The following is a 21,929-nucleotide window of genomic DNA, read 5'->3' on the forward strand; positions in this document are numbered from 1 at the left end:
CACATACATTTATAACTACAAAAATGAGATCAACATATCCTTTAAGGCTTAAAAAAATTCAACAGTGGAAACAAAATTAAGTACATTTCAATACACATTTTCAGTTTGAGAGTTACCTTGCATTTATGTCTTGATGATCTTTGAACATTTTGGAAATAACTTTTTCACAAATATTATCTGCTCGTTTTACCAAAGCACTTATTAATTCATCACAGTGCAATTCAAACATTCCTAGACGGAGATACTGCAATACAAATATAACAGTTGTCAGAACATTGAATAGCTTTTACCTATTTTCTCTCACTGTCCTAAGCAGAATGTCAGGGATCTCACCTGGGAATTTAGTTAAATCATAAAATGCTTTTAAAACTTCCAAGTGAAGAAGGGAAAGAAAAAGCTATAGTTGCAAGTAACTGTTCTTCTGTATCTGCATGTCGAACTTCATATAAATCTTATTTCTAGTCCTTTTTACCTTGACAAATAAGCTACTTCCTCAAAAAGGAAGGGCATCTACTGTCTGTAACAGTGAATGTTGTCTGGTGAAATTACAGAGTTTGAGAAACATCTAAAATGTAGTAATCTTGCTTTACTGTTGGAGACAGGTGACATTCCTTAGGATTAAAAAAGGACTCTGCCTCCCCGTGAGTCTTCGAATCCAATGCTTTCTTTGACTAATGGGCAAGTGAGCTTGACTTCCACACACAGAAGCCCTCATGACAGGCCTGTAAGTATTAGTTTCTTCAGAACTGAGGTTTGAACTGAATGCTAGGAGAGAAACAATTTAAGGAAACCCGCTTTAGCCTTCTGAGTTCTTTTTCAGAATGGACGGACAAAGAATTCTTACCACAGAATATCCTTACAGGGACTAAAAAAGCGGTTCATGTTAAGGATTCTCTCTCTGCCTTAGATGCTTGGAAGGAATTTGGAGTTAGCTGGACCCACACTTTCTCTTGCGCCTTCACATCTAAGAGAAGCATACTCTGAATGCCTTCAGAAGTCCCAAAACAATTTCTAGCAAAAATAACTAAGTTTCACTTAAGTACGGCAGCTACACCCCAGAAATGCTAACTCCTGAAAAGCTCTCCCTTTTTCTGAAAAAAAAAAAATTTTATTTCACTTTAATTATCTCACAGCTAATTATCAACTTTGACTGATAAAATTCTTAGTACAAAATCAACATTAAAATCATATCCATATCTCTTTATGAATATTATTATAATTTACCTTCCTAGAAGTATATTTTACTTCCTTAGAAACTTTCTGGTACTTTATAATTTCCCTTTTCATTTCTTCAAAAGTATGTTCCTCTGTCAGGAATTGATCAATATCTTGTTCAGCTTGTTTGTTTATCAGGAAGCTGTATTTATCATACAGCTTGAGATGTTCCACAGGTGCAGCACTCTGTTTGATGATTTCTTCTCTGACCCTTTTCTTATGTTCATCCAAGATCTCATCTAGGATAACAGGCTTCAAGACAGCTGATGAGGACTCACCTTTTGGCTTTGAAAAAAACCACACAAAAAACCAAACGCATTTTCAAATTACAGTTATGTCTGTAGCTCAGTTATGCCATGGAAGATAAACAGCATAGAAAAATCAAGTAAATATTACTTTAAAATCTTTCTAATTAAAGTCTGATTACAAACCTAATTTTGTATATACAGCTATTTGCATTGTACTCCCAATTATTTTTTAATCCTGGCTTATGGATGTTTGCCTCTAACATGTAAGAAATCAGAGCTGCTTCATTCAGAAACTCAGAAGTCCACATACTTATCCACCCAAAACAATCCTATCAACAATTTTAAATTTAATCTACATGGATTTTCTTTCCTGAACCACAGGCACAACTTCAATTTTGCTATCAACTGATGAATCTGTAACATTAGAAACATGGAAAACACTTTCCTGCAACCCCCCAAATGATCTAAAGCCTTGCTCTTGTGCATTTAGACATGCTTGAGATGCTTCTTTTAATTTGCCTTTTCACAGGTTATTGATTAGTGCTTTTATAAAGCATAGCATACTACTCAGGTTTCTGCTTGGTCACGTGTTCAAGCATATTAACAAAAATATTGAGGGTTGGCATCTTTATTTAAAATTCAAGTTGGTGCTAAACAGAAAGGGCAACAGAATGTCCAAATTACATTCCTTCAGGAAAAAAGAAATGTTTGCCTCCCACAGCTCTCTGGGAAATGATCAAGAAGCACCACAGGGCATTACTTTCACTCTCTCCATATTAAAAACTAAGACTGCTACACTGAAAGTTACATGCAAATCTAAACCAAGTAGGTACTTTTTTTTTTTTTTAATTATTTCACAAAATGTTTTTTACTTAACCTGGATTGTTTCCTGTTTGACCTAATGTTTTAATATGGTTGAATGCATAAAACAACTAAAATATAGACTGCTTAAAAATGATGGTTTAGATTTTTTTTTAAAGGATAGTCTACTCAAAAGACTCTATATTTAAAAAAACAGTACCCTTTCCAGTATCAAAATAGAAGGTGTTTTCCAGAAACTGCAGAAATGTGTTTAAAATTTAAATGCATCAATTTTGTTTGTAGTACATTTGTAGTTGCTGCTGCAGAAAATAACTCATACAGGAAACTAGGCGATTCTTGACTTTTTATTTGCTTAGAGAACAGTGATTGGGCCTTTTATTAATAAAACTAAGATGATTTCAAAGTGTTCCAAATATTCTCAAAGAGTGTTATACTATTACTATGTGAGTTCTGACAATAAGGCTATTCATTAAAATACTAGGAACTAAACGTAGCAACAATATAATGATAAAACAAAACCCATGAGGATTGTAATTTCTTACCCACTTAGAAAATAATTTGGTCTCAACTCTTGGTATATCACTGACAGCTTGAATCATAACAGTATAAACATTCAGTAATATATCCTCGTAGTCATTAAAGTCAGGGTCAAATTTAATACCGTCATTCTCAAGGATTAGCCTCAGGATGAAACCTGGGTGTTTGTAGGCTCGGACTGATTTCTAATTAAAAAAAAAAAAAAAAAAAAAAGGAAAGTAAAATATTAGTTAACCTAACTCGGCAGGAAAAGTCAAAGGATCATTAAGAATTACTCCAGTATATGCATTTTAAATTGTCAGGACTTTAATTGCAAATGACATGCCATAACCCTAACAAAAATACTTGTGCAAGTAGGACGTACGTCTCTGATAAAATTCACATAAACTGATGTTCATTAAGATGAAATATAATGTTATTTTTAGTAGGCGCAAGAGGCATCCTCTATACATCAGCCAACAACTTTCATAAAGCTGTTTGCATAGACTGAGGCAGAGCAGCTTTACAGTAGTAGCCCTCACAAGTGTAGCAATATATGAATTATTATGTGTAACAACAGTACATGTATTCATCATCTGGAGCAGTCACTATGAATCTACTAACCTTAAAAAAAAGAAAAAAGTGTTACATCAATTTTATTTGCTAAACAAGAATCTGATCCACAAAAACTAATGAGTATCATGAGGGTTATATTTGCAGTATGGATTCCCATGTATTCCAGTATGAAAATTTGTATATGCTTTTGTCCTTGGTGGCATAATTTGATTTTTCATCATATCTTTAATCTGGATCAGACATCTCTTAACTTTCCCACATCTGCTAACATATTCTAACTACACTAAAATTTAATTAGGAAACATGAGGAAGCATTTTATCACTACTACGTAGCATAGGATCACCATTAGGAAGGTTAAGATTAGAAAATACGTACCTATTACTAATAATAACTGAAAATAGTACTGTAGACATCAAAGCTCACTTAGCTCAGAATTATACAAAGCAATTACAGAGAATCATAGAATCATAGAATCATTGAGGTTGGAAAAGACCTCTAAGATCATCGAGTCCAACCGTCAACCCAACACCACCATGCCCACTAAACCATGTCCCTAAGCGCCTCATCTACACGTCTTTTAAATACCTCCAGGGATGGGGACTCCACCACTTCCCTGGGCAGCCTGTTCCAATGTTTCACCACTCTTTCAGTAAAGAAATTTTTCCTTACATCCAATCTAAACCTCCCCTGCCGCAACTTGAGGCCATTTCCTCTCGTCCTATCGCTTGTTACTTCGGAGAAAAGACCAACACCCACCTCGCTACAACCTCCTTTCAGGTAGTTGTAGAGGAGTAGGAATGAAAAATATATACTCTGCTTCCACAACATGATTCCTTACTTCCTTACATGCTCTGCATGTTTTTTCATCAATATTAGCTGGAGCCAGAGTTCTGTGGATATTTGATGGTAAGGCTGTATTAACAATAAGCTGAACAAAGATCCAGTTGCACTCCAAGACATCAAATATCAACAAGAAATATTTACCTCTACAACAAACATTATGTGAGTGCAAAAGAGAAACTCCTTCCTTCTTACTTTATTTCTTTCCCCAAGAACTATTCTGCCAAAGCATGTAGTAGACACCTACTAATAGCAGAGGGAAGATAAGACTTCTTCACAGATGGGTATTATGGAGAGAGCGCACTAGTGCAAGATGCAAACGGCCTTTATATTTATGAATTTCTACTGTATGTCTAACTGACTGCAGTGTGTTCTTGAGGATACCAGATTTAAAATACGCTGATATTTCCCTTCTTAGATGACAAAAAAAAATTCTTAACTCTACTTAATAAATAATGCATTCCTAAAATATTATTCCTTTTTCTCCAGAAATCACCTGCCACCAGAGTTCATACTTTTTTTCTTTTTTTCGAAAGAAGCAAAATAAACAGGAAACAAATTGTATGTACATGGATAAACAAATGCTGCTAGTGTGCATATGAAAGACTACTTACTGCAGGTTGAACAATTAGATCTGTAAAGTCTTGAATTGAACGTAAAAGTAAATGTTGAAGTTCACGAGTCATTAAAGTGGCAGCACAACCGAAGAAAGACTCTAATTTAGTGATGCTGGCATTTCTGGGTACGTGTTTTTGTTTACTACCTTGGTAAAAGATTTTCTGCACTTCTGGAAACCACCTTAAAAGAATACAATATTTTTAAGTTTTTCAAATGACTAGCATTAATAAATCTGTGGTTTTAAGTTAATTGCTATAAATGGTTATATTACATGCAGTCAAAAGATGTTGCAGTATACTTGGAAAACTATAGTTTAACTTAAGTAGTTAAGGTCATATGGTAGTATCTTTGAATTCCAAGGAATTGTGTCTCTGAAAATGTTACCTGTTATTATGGAACCATATTTAAAATATAAGATATTATGATACACAAATTTGCTATCTTGCTTTGGTCTCCTATTTCTCAGGCCAGAAAGGCTTCACAGGCAGCACACTTAAGTCCCAGAGGTTGTACAGTTTGTTATGCATCCTTGTAACCTCAGTAGATGTTAAGATGTGAAAGCAATACAAAGGGAATTCTGCCCAGTTACCCTTAACCAAAATGAAATTGGCTCTGGCATTGCTGGGAAATAGGAAGGAAGAAAGTACAGAAGCATGCAGCCTTCAGTTAAGAGCAGAAAGGTATCTTCAGGGTCAGGAAGAAATACATCTGGAAATGGTAAAGGTAATACATAACAGAATCATAAACAAGTACAGAAATAAAAACCTTCAAGGTTAATGGCATAAAAAAACAAGTATTTGAGACTATAGTAGTCTCGACAGTTGTTTTATTTAATTAAAACCTGAAATAGTATATATTTAAAAATTAAAACCTTAAATAGTAAAATATTTTACTAAAATAGTAAAAATGCAGAAATACGTAACTGCAGCAATCAAGCATTATTGGTTAAAGAAAGATCAGATGCATACAAACAATACCGTTTGGCCACAAATATCTAAAAAAGACCTAGCAATTTTGATGCTTTATTTGAAAACTTAACTGCAGCATACTGAGGGTGCTACCAAGAAAATTGCCTTTCTTCTTTTAAAATATCTCGGGCTGAATATACAAAAATCATGACATCCAAACACTTTACTTTTGAAAATCTTAGTCATAATCTCTAAAGTCAACGGGTATCATTAATATAACATTTTTCAGATGACTCTGCTCTCAGAAACAGCTACAAAACTGAGAATATACAAACTGAAATTCCAAAATCATCAACAGATATTCTACAGAGATACTATTACTGATGTGATACTAGGTTAATCTTCCTATCAATGAGACACTTCCTTTGTGTGAAGTAGGGATGGGGCAAGTCTTATTAAGTAAGTTATATCACAGCTTATATTCTAAAATGTCATAAACTATTGATAGTAGTAACATTGTATTTTCTCATTTATCCAGCACAAATAAGTCCACAAAATAAAAGCTTTTGTCATAACAGACTAAAACACGTATTATTAATGTCCCTCTAAGTGAGCAAAATACATCACACCAAAATTCAGAATAAGAAAACTGCACAAATCATGGTAACATGCTCAATATTTACACAGCAGTTTTCGTTCATAGGCCTCAAAGCACTCCATAAAACAGCATCTCTTTCTTTAGTATGTATTATTAAAATGGATCATTCCTTCTCTCTCCAGAAATTCAGAGTTTCAAAAACAGCTGAAGAAAAAGTTAAATATTTCCCTGTAACTTAAAAAATATGGATACACTGGATCATACTTCTTAGATAGAATCACTTTGGATTTTCCAATTTCCTTCATGACTTTATTCTGGAAAAATGAGAGTTCCTCAGCTTTTTGTTTACTGTGAAATATTTCTGTATCAAGAAGGCGTAAATTTCTGAAACAGAATAGAACATAATAATAATTTAGGAGCATATTCACTGTATCTTGTTTTTTATCCTTTTGTTTCCATAAAACTTTTTTCATATTTTACATTTCAAACATAAAGGGGTTTTAAACATATTTTAAACACTTAAAAATAATGTTATTTTCAGAAATTAGCTTCTATTGCTTCAGAACAACCAAATATAAGCACTGCAGTACTGTCTGTATGCATGGTCTTAAACTGAAGTAGTAATTACTACATTTGAGCATATTAATAACTATTTTCAGAATCAGAGTTTGTGTGTATGTTATTCATTATATATAGGAACAAACATTAAAAATTCTGAATACATTAAATAGCATTCCTTTCTAGGACTGGATGGATTTTTACAAATCAATGTAAAAATAAATAAATAAATAACCATCTAAACCTAGCTTCAAAATCATTTTCAGTTTTTATATTTTTAAAAGACATTGTCTGAATTTTGTCTCCTACTTAGCAAATACAACAAAAATTTAAAAAAAAAAAAACCAAACACAGAACAAACAAACAAAAAACCCACACCAAACCAAACCACTCCTTGCAACTTGTTACAGCACTTGGCCTGGACAGGCCAGTTCATTCTCTTTTGTATCACCAGTCAAGAAACAAGTGAGCAGCTTGGTCTACTCTGGGAAGCAGAAAATAATAGCCCATCTAATGCCTTTTTCCCCTGTTAATCAGATAAGAGGAAAAAACATAAGTGCCCTGCCAGGCAAGACAGCACTTCTCTTCATGGGAGACAAGACTGTTTTGAATATTCCTGACCTGAGAAAGACCGAAAAAAGAGTGTCAAATTTAAATAGAGATTAAGGGACTATACTAAAAGAAAGAAAGACTATTTAAAAAATGGAAGTCATATCCAAAAATAAATTATTTTTCAAACATGTCAGAAGCAGGAAGCTTGCCAAAGCCTGTAAGATAACAAAGAGAAAATAAAATTTTTTTTAAAAAAAAGAGGGCTTAGAGAAGATAAAATCATAGCAGCTCCATTCTGGAGCCTTTCTGTATAAGGAACATGGTGTCTCAAAACAAAGTGTCAGTGGAACAGGCTGTAGAAAAAAAACCAAACCAAATAACAAAATCACAAATTTCCAGGTCCAGATGGCATTTCACCCAAGCTCTAAAGAAAATCAAGTACAAAACAGCTAAACTATTCAACTTTCACGTGTAGCTTCTTGCTTAAAACTGCCTAGATACCAAAGGAAATGAAGAAGGCAAAGCATTCCATGTGATTTCTGGGGAAGTACAGATAAGAAAGATTGACCTCTACAGAAGAAAAGTTGGCAGAAACTCTTCAAAGCATAAAGTTAGAGGGAACACAGACAAATATATTTGGGATAATGGTTTTTGAACAAAGCCATCATATCCATGATCAGTGTTCAGATGTATATATTGTAGCAGTCCCAAATTCAATAGGGCAACTTGGAAATCTTAAGATGTTACTATCCATTATTTCCCTATATAGATTCTGAAATCATTGAGCAGCTGAAACCTAAGAGATACAGATAACACTTACTTAAATGAGGTCTCCCATAAGTTCAGAACAGCAAGCATCGAAGGATTTATTGCATGCAAATTTTCTTTCAGGTAACTGCACGCTGACAAGAAAGACTTGTTCCAAGGTTTTGGCACTACTTCTATTCTAAAAAAAAAAACCAAAACAACAAAACCACAAACACAAGAAACAGTAAGATGAATGTAGCTGCGCTAAGAACCGAAATATTTATACATTTTCTTTAAGATAATTGTTTGCATCCGAGAAAGCACAGAATTCAGGAGGTAAATCTATCTTTCTGCTCATTATTCAGATATTAAAAAAAAGTCTTCAAATATTGACCACTGTCTAAAAAAAAAGAAATAATGAGAGAAATATTGGCCAAATCCTAAGATATCTGTAACCTGTTCATGGACCCTTATATTTAGCATGTACTAAAATCATTATATGTATATATTTAGTCAATTAATATGCAATTTTCTATGATATGTAATATCTATGTTTATGCTCATCACATCAAATCTGTAAAAACTCACAAATTGAGAGCCTTTTCGTAAACTCGGTTGGTCTGCTTTCAAATTTTTAAAAACATTAAGCTATTCTGGTGGGGGTTTTTTATATACTCATAACCTTTTTTGCTTTAAAAACTGTTGTCATTTTCTACAGGCAGTCTGGTTTTACTATTAAAATATTAAGCATTGCAACTTAAGAAGTATATACTGCAACTTTTAGGTTACAAGGGAAAAGCAAAAATACTCCTGACAAATTTGTCACGTATTTGCAATACTTTTGTTCCCATTTTCATAATGAACTCCTATCAAAAAAAGTAATTTCTGATATAAAATAAAACTTATATCCATTTCTCAGTGAATCTGTACTCTGTAGGAGACAAAAAAAGTAGCTACAGGAAGTTAAGTTAAAAAACTTCAAGTTTTTCCACATCTATCTTACATATTTCTTTATAAGACAGTTTCATATTTCAAATACTGTTAATGGAATAAAACTGTTTTACCAACGATTATTCTACTAGGAGAATTTTGTACTTTTGGGTTTGCATGTAAGCGTGTGACATAAGTTCATATACAAACTACTGTGATGTCCTACACAGTTCCTAGGAGATATGGAAGATCAATAAAGAATCAGATGTAGGATGGCCTCTTACCCAGGGGATACAATAACAACAATAAATTCATAGAATCATTAAGGTTGGAAGAGACCTCTAAGATCATCGAGTCCAACCGTCAACCCAACACCACCATGTCCACTAAACCATGTCCCTAAGCGCCTCATCTACATGTCTTTTAAATACTTCCAGGGATGGGGACTCAACCACTTCCCTGGGCAGCCTGTTCCAATGTTTAACCACTCTTTCAGTAAAGAAATTTTTCCTCATGTCCAATCTAAACCTCCCCTGGCACAACCTGAAGCCATTTCCTCTCGTCCTAATTCATCACATATTATTTGTCTTTTTAAGATGCAAATTGCTTAAGTAACATCTGTCACAGCCACCCCTTCTATTATATTCTGACGCCTACCGTTTGATATTTAAAAGCATCTACCTCAAACCACAGACCAGAAATTATTCACAACAAAACCTTTTCTGTTTTTAAAATTACTCAGTAATGCTACCCCCAGTACAGAGCCTGGTTGATATCAGTGGAAATGTTCTGTTTCTGCAGCATTTGTAAGATTTCATTCCTCTACAAGACAAATTTATTTTACCAGTTTTTGCCTATAAGTATGAAAAAGGTACCTCTTCAGTTTCACATCTCAGGAAGAATTAAAGTATGTTCTAGGACAGTTGATACTAGGTAGGCTGATCCACACTGGACAGATGTATGATCCTGGGAGCAGCACTATACTTGCTTTCAGTAGACTGCAGTCTTTTCAAGGCAAGTGTGAATGGAACGGAGATAGGCCATTACTCTAAACAAAGGCCACATCTATCCCCTCCAGTATGGAGGTTGCTACATACTGAAAAACCCAGCCAGAAAAGCTAGGCATCTATCACTGTTTATACTACATATTGCTGAATTGTTCTGAGGAACAAAACAGTCTCTATTTATTACATTCTTAAACCTGTATGTATTGAGCCAAACTGTCACAATCTGTAAATAAGACAGAGCTTCAGTGAAATCTGTCCAGATCATGACGTGGTCCCATTGATTACAATGCAGTTTATACAAAAGCATTTGGCCTGCTATATCCCATTTTCAAATGCTGTGGGATTAATTGTGAGACTTCTTACCAGTTAAGCACTGCTAAACAAAAGTAATTCCAAACAACCTTTCAAGGTAGACACATATTTTCCAGGGTTTTTCCAAAGAAGCTCTATAATCATTATTTGAATTTACATAACTAATAACTATGTCTTAGTTACAGCTCACACTACCACTATTAAGACTGTTCCTGATACATGCTATTCTACCCTACCATTCTCTAGTCAGTGTTTTTAAATAAATATATTTTCTTACTCTGCACGATGAGGTAGAAGAAAATCTTTCTTCTTGTCTTCATCTTTTTCCCTGGTGTCTCTTAAAACAAAGTCAACTGAAAAAGTATAACAAAAAAAAGAAAAGAAAAGCCAAAATAAGCTTAGCAAAGGAATAGCATCATAGAATCATTTAGGTTGGAAAAGACCTTTAAGATCATCAAGTCCAACCGTTAACCTAACACTGCCAAGTCCCACTAAACCATGTCCCTAAGTGCCTCATCTACATGTCTTTTAAATACTTCCAGGGATGGGGACTCAACCACTCCCCTGGGCAGCCTCTTCCAACGCTTGACAACCCTTTCAGTGAAGACATTTTTCCTCATGTCCAATCTAAACCTTCCCTGGTGCAACTTGAGGCCATTTCCTCTTGTCCTATTGCTTGTTACTTGGGAGAAGAGACCGACACCCACCTCGCTACAACCTCCTTTCAGGTAGTTGTAGAGAGTGATGAGGTCTCCCCTGAGCCTCCTTTTCTCCAGGCTAAACAACCCCAGTTCCCTCAGCCGCTCCTCATAGAACTTGCGCTCTAGAACCTTCACCAGCTTCGTTGCTCTTCTTTGGACACACTCCAGCACCTCAGTGTCTCAACCAAAATGTCCAAATGCGCAACTTATTGAGATGAACAGTTTTATCTAGCTATACATGAAAAGGGATTTAGGAGAAAGCTATACTATTAAATAGGGATTTATAAAATAATGGTTTTAAAACGTGTTGAAAGATCAAAAATACTGAATAATATTAGCTTTGATCATTACAAGGACAAGAAAACCTGAGTATTCTCTGTATTAAAATGTGTTTCTAACATTCAGGAGAGCACTTTTATATAACTCTTCCACAACAGTAGCTCTCAGCAGTGAACAGCACTCAACAATGAATGCTTCTGAATATTAGCAACTTAGGAGAAAATGCAAGTAAACTCCTAGAAATCTACCTATAGCCTTTTTTACACTCAGAAGATAGTCTTCTTTCATTTCATCAGTCAGCGAACGTATACTTTGATCAAGTACTTTCAGATGTTGTGGAATTAAAGCTAAGATGTGGTCTAGCCATGATTCATCCATTGGGGCCACATTTGCTGTATCAATTCCATGGTGAATGTAATAGTAGTATTTCTGCAGGACAAAAGAACAAGATGCATCAGTTAAGTCCAGCACTAGAAAGGCATTGCTACTACTAATTTAGCTAGAGATATGGACTTATTTCGTAAAAATAAATGTAATTAGTACTAAGTACTGATTTATGTTGTAAATTACATATACATCACCAAATCTGATGTAAATATCTTCATTAGCCTGCCAAACACTAGTCAGTAGAATAACGATAAAAAGCTATTGAGATAGAAAAACAGGGTATAGTGGCATAAGCTTCATTCCATTTCTCTGGTAAGAGCTAAATAACAAAAATTTCATTGAACAATGGACATAACTCATAGAAATCTGGCTTTTGTTTTGATTTTGCTGTTACAATTCTACAGTTCTGGGGAGATGCCTCTCCTTTGCACTGTCCCAGTACCAATCTTTTCCTTAAATAGATTTTCAATATATATTCATCTATCTCATCATTCCAGTGCTGCCATTATTATCCATTAGCTCTGGGGCTGGACCATATATTCAAGAAGAAAGCCATGCATTCTGCAGAGTTTTGTGTGGATATGCAACATACAGCTAATGCATTGCGCAGAATATGAATGTATAACCACAATTAAGTACCTCTGCTTGTATGCCAGCATTTAAACAGGCCTGTGAAATCTGATTAACAAAACCTCAGAGCATTAAAGGAAACATAGATGAAGAAATGTATCAGCCCAAATTCAAAGAAATGCAGAATGGAATATCAGCTGGAAGATTACCAATGTCAGGAAGTAACACATAAATTTATTTCAATCAATTTATTCCAAAATGAACTGAATCTATTTTAAATATAAATAAATCACAAAATTGCGTATACAATTGTGTCAAACAAGGTATCTTAAACCAGAATGAGAATGAAGAACATCCTAGCCCTTAGATGAGGGTAACCCAAAGAGAATTGTCTTGTGGATACTACCTGCTCAGACAAAGCAGTGCACCCTCCCTTACAAGTTATTCTCACCTTCAGCAAGTGTAGAAAAGATTCATTTATTACTTCCTGACATTGGTTACCCTGCAGTTACTATTCCATTCTGCAATTCTTTGAATCATCCATACATTCCTAATGCTCCATTCTCAACAGTAACACTATACATAACATATTGTATGAAACTAATAGTGGAAGAATACGTCACTGTCAGTCATCTCTCATTGTGTCCACCATCTTGTCAATATTTACAATAAATGACTGGCACTTTTTAATTTAATACTCTAGAAAACAGTCTTTAGCTACCAAAATATCTTTCTCTATTGGTGTAGAAGAATCTGCTCGTGGAGGCTGGGTTCCATCAAGGGATGGAAGCTGTTCTTCAGTAAGGTCTTGCTGTCTGAGACAAAAACACAAAGAGTATGCATCACATTCTTCAGATACATTTTACTGGCATAAGTAATATATAGCCATCCTACATGTCAGTTGTGAACAAACAAAACAAGAAAAGGTAACTGCCAAAACTTTACAGTGAGCACAAGACATTCTGATTCAAAAAGAACACTGAAGCGTGTGACCAAGTTTGTATTTTATCTGCTAAGGTTCAGCTTTTAAAACTGGTGGTATAGTTCATGCTCATATACATACTTGCAATTTGCAAAAGTCAAAATTTTAAAATAATTTAATTTAAAAATTTGGTTCATCTATCAAAAAGGAAAAATACATTATTCAAAGATAAGGAAACTCACAATATAATGTTAACAAGAGCACTTCTGAAACTTTCATGGTTTTTTTTCAGATGACTGCTGCTCTGCAATGTAGAGGTTGATGGTCCAGCACCTGCTTCATTATCTCTAGAATCCTGTATCTTGTGTCTCTTGCATCTCACCTTCAAATAACCTCCTTGCAGAAAATACATTTTGAAATTATTTTTTTTTAAAAGTTCAAATGTGTCACACGTTTATGTTTATGAGAGGTTTGCTTTAGTAGTACTAAAAATGTTAACTTTACCAGGTGAATACTCATTTTTTACAGTAAACTCATCTGACTCGTCATCTTTCTGTTCTTTGCTTAGATGGAATGAAGGACAAGTCTGCTGCCACAGTGGTTTAGACCTTGCCTGGAATAAATATTTTATATTTTAATTTTACACTTGTTGTAGGTGCCACTAACACACACTTCAAGACTTCTTAAATATAGTAAATCAAAGAAACTGCAGCCTAATATACAGCAGGAATAAGGCAGCATACAAATCATACAATAAACTACTACTTATATGTTGCCCTCAAATTCTAAATATCCAGACCATTAGAGATAAGCATGTTAAACGTATATGTAATATTTGTAAACTCTCTAGTTTTATACTATTACTTAAATATTTTCAAACTTGTTCAAATACTCCGCTTTCAATGTTTTCCAAATATTGAAATATAAACAATGCTCCACATACAGATATAATATACATACATAGTGCAGAGAAAGAATATACACCTCAGCATATATTTGAATGAGAACCATGGTCTTTACATAACCATGCTGTGACACATACTTGAAAATGAAAGCTTATAAAAAAAGCCAACAAAACTACCTGAGACAACTGTGGTAGTAAGTTCACTGCTCTCTTTGCCAACTTCCCTTTGCCACTTGGACTGGGCTTGAAAAAAAAAAGGAAAATCACAACTAGACATTTAAATTAGTAGTAATATTAGACTTCCAGGAATACTTAAACTTATAATCTAGCTATCATTCCATTTTTCTCTCTTATATAATGTTTTTTACACATACAATTTCATATCACTTCCCCTTTTCTTCCTAGAGTGTTTCCATGTAGAATTCAACTTTCTCAAATGCCTTTGAAAAATCACAGCTGTGAAAAATTATTTTTAAGCTGGGAAGCATTTATGTTACCTTTTTGCCATACACTAAAGCATTACAAGATACCATGAAATAATACAAATAAAAAATTAATTTTTTGATTCCTGTTCTTCAGTTAACATTTTTTAAAACACAAAATAGTCCTTTTTTTCTAATCCATAAACTTGCATTTAAGAGTGTCCAGTATTCTCTGCTTTTCCACAACATCGATCCCTCAGCATCAGACATCAAAGCTGCCTGTCCAAAAGCACCCTCTGACTGTGCCCAGGACTCTGGCTAGCACATTTTAGCAAGGTACAGCACCTTCCTATAAACAAACAAGACAATCTAGTTGTAAAATTATTTAAAATTGGCTCTAACACAACTGCCTTTGGCTATTCTTCTATTTCTCCTCTGTTTCACACCACCAGCATACCCCTGGCACTGCCCACACAGCCTGTTTCCGTGCAGCTGCACTTGCAGTAATATTGCATGTCTATGCTACAGCTGTCCTCTTTCTGCTTTGTGTCTTACGCAAAGGCTGTAAGGGAGGAAAGACACAAAGCACAGAAAGTTTGTGTAGACATACCCGAGCTACCCTTAAACAAGTCAGGTTGGCTATCATTTGCAATACAGTTGCTGTGGTGTAGAACTCACACAAGTTTTAGGCACTATTTACATGAATTTTGCAGTCAAGGATAAACTCTGGCAATTCCCAAGTGAGCCAAAAATCAAATCAGGCTCCAAAGAAAACCTCCTATGAAATACAGGAATTTGACAGTGATAAAATATGTATAGACATACATTATCAGTTGTTAGCAATCTCTTCACAAACTAATCTGTGGTCCAACTTGTGAAAGGGGAGCAAACTCATTCCAGCTCTAGGGAGTTCTTCCCCTGAACACGATGGGGAGAAACTCCTTGACTGCCACTAGCTGCAAGAGGGAGTCATACAACAAAATATTTTAAGTATCTTGTTTCAAAATCAGCAGCACTATTCTTTTAAGGAACAAAAGATCCATCCTCCCCCTTCCTCTCCCCAAATGAGATTAAACACATCTGGCTTCCCCTTGAATAGAGATCAAAATGCCTGGTGAATTAAAGTATTCTAAACACCAAGCAGGCCAATGCTGGTATTTTTAATCTAGCTTTTTGGCAATCACAGAAAAGGTGACTGAAGACTTCACCACAATAACCACATATCTCTTTCAGTTCCTCATTTAATGCTCTCTCCAGTCTATCTTCCAGTTAGGCATGGTCCATGTGCAAGATTTTTCACACCTCGAAATTCTAACACCCGTAACGGTCTCATAGTCTGCAGTGACAAGATGATGAACTTCTTTCAGCATAAATGAGGGAAAAGCAGTATTATAACCAATACAGAAATATTTACATGACAAGCCTGCTTTTTGTCTGGTAATTGGAGTGGTGCAACTCTACTGAGAAAATATGAAGCCATTTATTTCCCTGTAGACTAACACATTCAATTGCAAAAAGATTCTTACCACAGACCGTGTAACAACTACCAGTCTTTTCTAATACTAGCATGAATACATCTCCTAACAGTGTATCCGTACTGCATTATGAAACTACTGCTTACCAAGCCAATAAGCCTATAGGATGCTGTGTAGCCTATGGACAGAGTTTGGACTGGTTTGCACACAGCTCTATACGAACATGCTATGATAGAATCATAGAAAAAATTAGGCTGAAAAGGGCCTCTGATTATCTACTATCCTTCTCAAAGCAGTACTAACTACAAAAAGTTAGGTCAGATTGCACAGGCCCTTGTCCAGTTGAGATTTGAAGTTCTCTAAAGCCTGTGCCTCTCTGGGCAACCTTCTTCCCTGCTTTATCACCTCACTGTGAAAAATATCATCCTTATGCCTAGTCAGAATTTCCCTCCCTGCAACTGGAGAGCATTGCCTCTCCTCCTGCTGCTGTACAGCACCAAGAGGAATCTGGCACCGTTTTCTGTCTAGTTCAGGCACTGGAAAATAGTAACTACATGCCTCCGCCACCTTCTCTTCTCCAAGCTGAACACACACGGTTCCCTCAGACTCTCCTCATACAGCAAGTGCTCCAGCCCCCTAACCATCTCACTGGTGATCTGATGGACTCTGGTTTGTCAACAGCTTTACAGCTGCTGGACCGGAGCTGGCTCAGGCAAAGTTACCTTAGGTGGTTCTGAACTTTGAGTATAGACACGCTCTTTGTTCTCCGTGTCTTGTGTAATGAGACTGAAATATAAAGCTCATTGTTTCTCTAGCCCAGATTCTAAAGCAGATGGTGAATGCTATCTACTACCCTCTGAAGGGAATAGATGGGAAAAAAATCCTTTAATATAAGAGAAAATGGTTTTGAATTCCTGGAAGAGTATTATCTATTTCTCTCAGTGACAAGGTCCACAGTCTTAATTCCTAGATTCCTGGTTAGGAACAAATAACAGAAACCTGGGTATTTTTACAAATAATAGGGCTACAAAAATTACTATACCTTATCTTCATATACAACGTTACACAGTTTTGTTTAGATTTTCTTTTGTTGAAAAACATAGAATTCAGCACCACAACTTATACCACTGAGCTGCTGGTACCGATAAACTCAGTGTTGAAATTAGTTCCACTGAAGACAGTGCCAATAGTTTAAAATATTATACTGCAAACTTACTACTGGCAATAAGACGTACTAAAAAGAGAGTCCTGGACAGTGAGGACTATCTCAGATAGTTATGAGCAGCCAACTCACACCCTCTAATAGGCACCTCAAGAAGAAACACACCCGAAGAAAAATTGGTGAACTTTTAATTCACTGAAGGAAGTTACTGAATTATTTCACTTAAAATATCTCACACGTTTCATTAGAGGAAAACAAATCTGAATGAGGACATCAAAACCAAAACAGACTGAAAGAACAGGATTGACTTACTAACAGGAGAACAACATGATTGAAGTCTGAAGTCAGACTCTTCCTTATAATTACATTAACCAACTACAACCCAATCAGGCCACTAGAGAAATAATACAAATTAGTATCTGTTAATGCCCAGTGATTTAAAACCACATTCATAGCTAAAAGCTTCTATTGGCATTTGTCTTTAGCATTTAAGCTTCCTGCAATTCTGGAAATAAACTGAATTAATTAAAATCTCTTCATGCTTCATGTTTAAAAAACAAAACAAAGAACCCAAACAAACAAACAAATGGGGAGGGGGCTTATGACATAACATTTTGTACCAAGCTAAAGACTGAAATTCGTTTCTGTGGTTTACAATGGGATACCTTTAGGAGAGAGTTACTCCCTCTGAAAACACTACAGGAACAGCAGCCCAAGCCAAAAACGTCTGTTTAAATTTGCACTGCTAAAGTAATTAAAGGAAATCTGGGCAGCTGCAAGGACTACGTTGCTTCCAAAAACCTGATTTAGGGAGTTGATGGCACAGACACCACAGTTTAATTTTTCTGGAGGGTGTCAGTCACAACCAGCCTGCAGCTAATGGGACAGTGTACTGAAGTCTTTCTCTACGAACACGGCTGCCCCACCAGGCCTCCGCTTACAGAGTGCAAGGATTGAATTAAGTGTCGGGGATAAAAAACGTAATTTCAGAAGCTTAATTCAAGCTTGTTATTTAAGGTTTAAAAGAAAAACACCACTTTTCAGATCAGAACAAGCTCCCCTCCGGTAGCCAGGTACACCCGAGCGTTCTGCTCTCTGCCCCGTGAACGGCAAGCGCTGCCCAGACACTTCTCCTCAGCCAGCCCGCTGCTCCCCGGCACCCAGTCCTGCCCCACAGCCCCCCACCAAGGCGAGGGCCGCCGCGAGACCCTCGGCCCCCACCTGCCAGAGCCGGGGCAGATGCTGTCCGCTCCAGGCTGAAGGAGGTGGAGCGGCCGGGCAGAGCTCGGCCCCGGGGCCGTCCGGCTCCCGCTGTGCCCCCTCAGTCCCCAGTACCTGCTCGGTGCCCATGTCTGTGCGGGCGAGGCAGCGCCGCTGTGTTGGGGCGACGCCGTTACCTAGCAGCGCCGAGCGCGAGCGCCGCCGTTGGCCGCCGCCGCCCCGGCCGCGCGGACAGCGAATCCCAACGGCCAGGCGCGGGGGCCAGAGCTGGCAGCGCCCGCCGCACGCTACCGTCACTCTTGGCCTTCGACAGCAAAAGACGGTATAGCTAATTACAGCTGCTTCGTTATTCTTCCAACCGGTAACGCGTTATCTAAGCAGCAGAAAACCTACAGTCTTGGCGGAAGCCTAACCCGGAATCTGCTGCAGGGAAGAACGAGAGAGAAACGTCCAGTACTTGAAGCCAAGTAACAGCTTGCTTTCTGCCGTCACGGTAGCAAACAAAGCCACAGCTGCACTTGGTGAAGTACCCTGAAGTTTCAGCACGGCTACCTGCTCGGCTGTTACCGATTGAAGACATGCAATTTACTAGCTGATAAACAACAGAGAGTGGACTACACCTGTGGTGGTTGTTTTTAAGCTACTGCAATGTATTTGCAGCTACGGCAAGCTGAATTTCAGCTTTACTGTTATTTCACTGAGATTGTCTTCCAGTAGAAAATGCTTGATACCCTTCTGAGGCCTGCCAAGTTCAGGAAAATAAGGATAGTTAAAATTGCTTTGAGTAGCACGTACCATGCACTGCTGTTTAGGCAGGCATTCCTTCTTACCTTGTAAACTAACTGACACGTATCTGTAAGTGAATGCAGCTGCTTGTCTTTAGGCAAAGCACTGAGACGTGTGCTCCCAGTAAACGTGCAAAAGAACTCAGCTGTGCTTGCAAAATCATTCTTAAGCTCTAATGGCTGGACTGGGGTGACTAAACCACAACAGCAACCAAAGATTTTTCAGGTGCCATGTCATGCATCAGCCCATCTTGTGCGCAATAAAGTATTTAAACAACCTGCCACCACCCCTCCTAAGTCAGTAAATTAAAGAATACAAGAAAATATAAATAAAAATCTCTTTCCGTTTCATTGGCAGTCAATGGGTGTTCCCTGCATTATGAATCTGATGCTTTGACCAATCTAAATAAAATATGGGTATGGTCGGTATGACTTCCAACACTTTGCTGTGACCAGGTTTGGATTTCAATGGGATCTGAAACAGCTGTTGCCACGTTAGGTAGTTTGTGAATTTTAAATGAGAGGGTTTTTTATGTTTTCACAGTAGCAACACATAAAAGGTAGTGCTACAGTTTACAGAGAAGTTAGCCTGCTGGAAAATCCCTATAAATGAGCTCTGATTCAGGCCTGTAACCAACCTTGTGAACTGTACACAGGGCATTGTAATAGTCTATATATCGAGTTTTAAACATAACAGCCCCTTTGTTAAAATACCACAGGCAAAGAACCAGTGGGGTATTTTTGCTTTGTCCAGCTGTAGAAAGTTCAACACCACTTGGAATTCCCAGTGCATTTTCTAAAACAGTACCAAAGCCTGGTTTTGATTTTGAAATGAGAAATACCTTCATACGCAACGTATCTTAGGGAGATTCAAACAAGCTGTACGCTGTACTGGCTATAAATATGTAACAGTCTAGCTGGACAACATGCAAAGGGAAATCCTTGCTATTTCTCTTTAATACTGAGTCATTCAACTATTAGAAACTATATCTACACAAGGCAGTAGCACGTTCAGTGCACATCGCCATACACTGTTGGGCATTGCAATTCCTTTTGCTAGAAAGTGACATTTTGTTTTTTCATTATCTGATTAGGAAACTGGAAATAGCATACCTGCTTGTACTCTTCAAAGGAGGAAAGACACAGTTAGGTTGCTAATACTAGGAACATCATAGAGAAAATCAGTTCTTGTGCCTATAGTATTTTTCATTATCAGAAGAACTTTCTTCTTACGGAGAACTAAGAACTTCTATGTTGCTGTTTATTTTTTTCCCTTTTTCCCCACATTTCATTCTTCTCCTGCAGTGACCAGTTAAACACAATTTATTTACATAAATGCAATACCAGCTGATTTTAATCAGCTTTTCCAAGGCCATAGAAGGACACAGCAGAAAAAATGGTTTACAACTCAGTTTCTTGCCTTCCTGTGTTTGGTTAATGTCTCACTTTCATCTGAAATCCCATAGTCATACCTAACAAAACAATCTAAATCTAACTTCAGAGATAAAAATAAGATCAAAAGAATAAGATGGTGAAAGGATGAAAAGAAGGGAGTACACACAAATATAAAGTGAATACTCCTCAGCATCTGTTTAGAACTGTACTAAAAGCAATTTAAAAAATGGAGCAGACTATTAAAAAAAAAAATCCATCATTACCAGCCAAAGTCAACAGAACGTAGGCATTCAGCATCATACAATTCCTATATTATGTAATAAAAGGTTTAGCAAAGATTGGAGCGTCAGTGCAACAAAAAAGGATCAGTGTCACAGTAAAATTAAATACAGGAAGGAAAAAAGGCCATAGGTAACATTTTTATCACTAAGTTTTAATTTTCTGAAAGATTCAATGACACGGGGTTTTTATTCCACCTTGATGCCTCAGTTAAATTCTGGAGTGCCAGTAATGAAGAATACATTTTTTTCACCCTTCAAACAGAGGCAAAAGTATTAAATGGTAGGTAACAATGTGGTTTACTCCATGGAATTAACAAATCTTAAGCCAAAATACTATGTACAGTGAAGTATTTTACTGACCAGATGTTTTGTTTTTAATGTGAAAAAAGTGTTCCTTTAATTTTTAACCAAAGTACTTACTGGCATGCTTTATATGTTTTGATTAGAGCAAATAAACAATGGTTGAAAGTATAACAAATGTAATAACTCCTGTGTGTACAAAAATTCTCACATTTGGGTATTGCTTTAAAAATAATTTCAGGAAGGGGTTTTTTCTTCCCCAGAGGTTTCAGATGACAAACTGAAAAACATTAACTAGCATGAAAATGGAACAAGATGTTTGAACGCAATGGAATCACAGTTTCTTAAATGCCTACAACTCATCTCTCAAAGTTGTATTCCTAAATCATTCCAGAGGTTAACGGCAATCTGAACTGCACAATAAGAGTACATACTGGAACTTATTCCCACATAATACCTTTTCTTGTACTCCACTTCGTAAAAAATCCCTTTTGTCTCTATTTTTTTTTCTTAAATATACATGTGTATATATATTTTCAAGTTCTCTCACATTTACCTTTCATGGACTCACTATAGTTGTATATAAAACAAGTAATCAATCTCACATTGTAAAGACCTTTAATGAAGCAAGCAAAGCTTTCTCATAGAGGCTTCTAATAGTGGGGAAATTGATAATG

General features: G+C 36.4%; 1 protein-coding gene across 1 annotated transcript in view; it reads right to left on the reverse strand.

Moving 5' to 3' along the window:
• DNAH7 (dynein axonemal heavy chain 7) overlaps positions 1-18,620 on the reverse strand; it is a 135,354-nt gene extending 116,734 nt beyond the window's left edge. The window contains exons 1-13 of the mRNA XM_076342253.1: positions 18,606-18,620; positions 14,389-14,454; positions 13,812-13,920; positions 13,550-13,703; positions 13,107-13,200; positions 11,677-11,857; positions 10,726-10,801; positions 8,273-8,398; positions 6,607-6,726; positions 4,833-5,016; positions 2,828-3,007; positions 1,225-1,500; positions 117-244 (exon numbers count right to left, since the gene is read on the reverse strand). Of these exons, the coding sequence (XP_076198368.1) occupies positions 117-244; positions 1,225-1,500; positions 2,828-3,007; positions 4,833-5,016; positions 6,607-6,726; positions 8,273-8,398; positions 10,726-10,801; positions 11,677-11,857; positions 13,107-13,200; positions 13,550-13,703; positions 13,812-13,920; positions 14,389-14,454; positions 18,606-18,620 (1,709 nt within the window). The remainder of the gene's footprint in view (positions 1-116; positions 245-1,224; positions 1,501-2,827; positions 3,008-4,832; positions 5,017-6,606; positions 6,727-8,272; positions 8,399-10,725; positions 10,802-11,676; positions 11,858-13,106; positions 13,201-13,549; positions 13,704-13,811; positions 13,921-14,388; positions 14,455-18,605) is intronic.
• Positions 18,621-21,929: the final 3,309 nt, after the last annotated feature.

The sequence above is a fragment of the Aptenodytes patagonicus genome, chromosome 6 (assembly GCF_965638725.1).
Source record: "Aptenodytes patagonicus chromosome 6, bAptPat1.pri.cur, whole genome shotgun sequence".
NCBI lineage: Eukaryota > Metazoa > Chordata > Aves > Sphenisciformes > Spheniscidae > Aptenodytes > Aptenodytes patagonicus.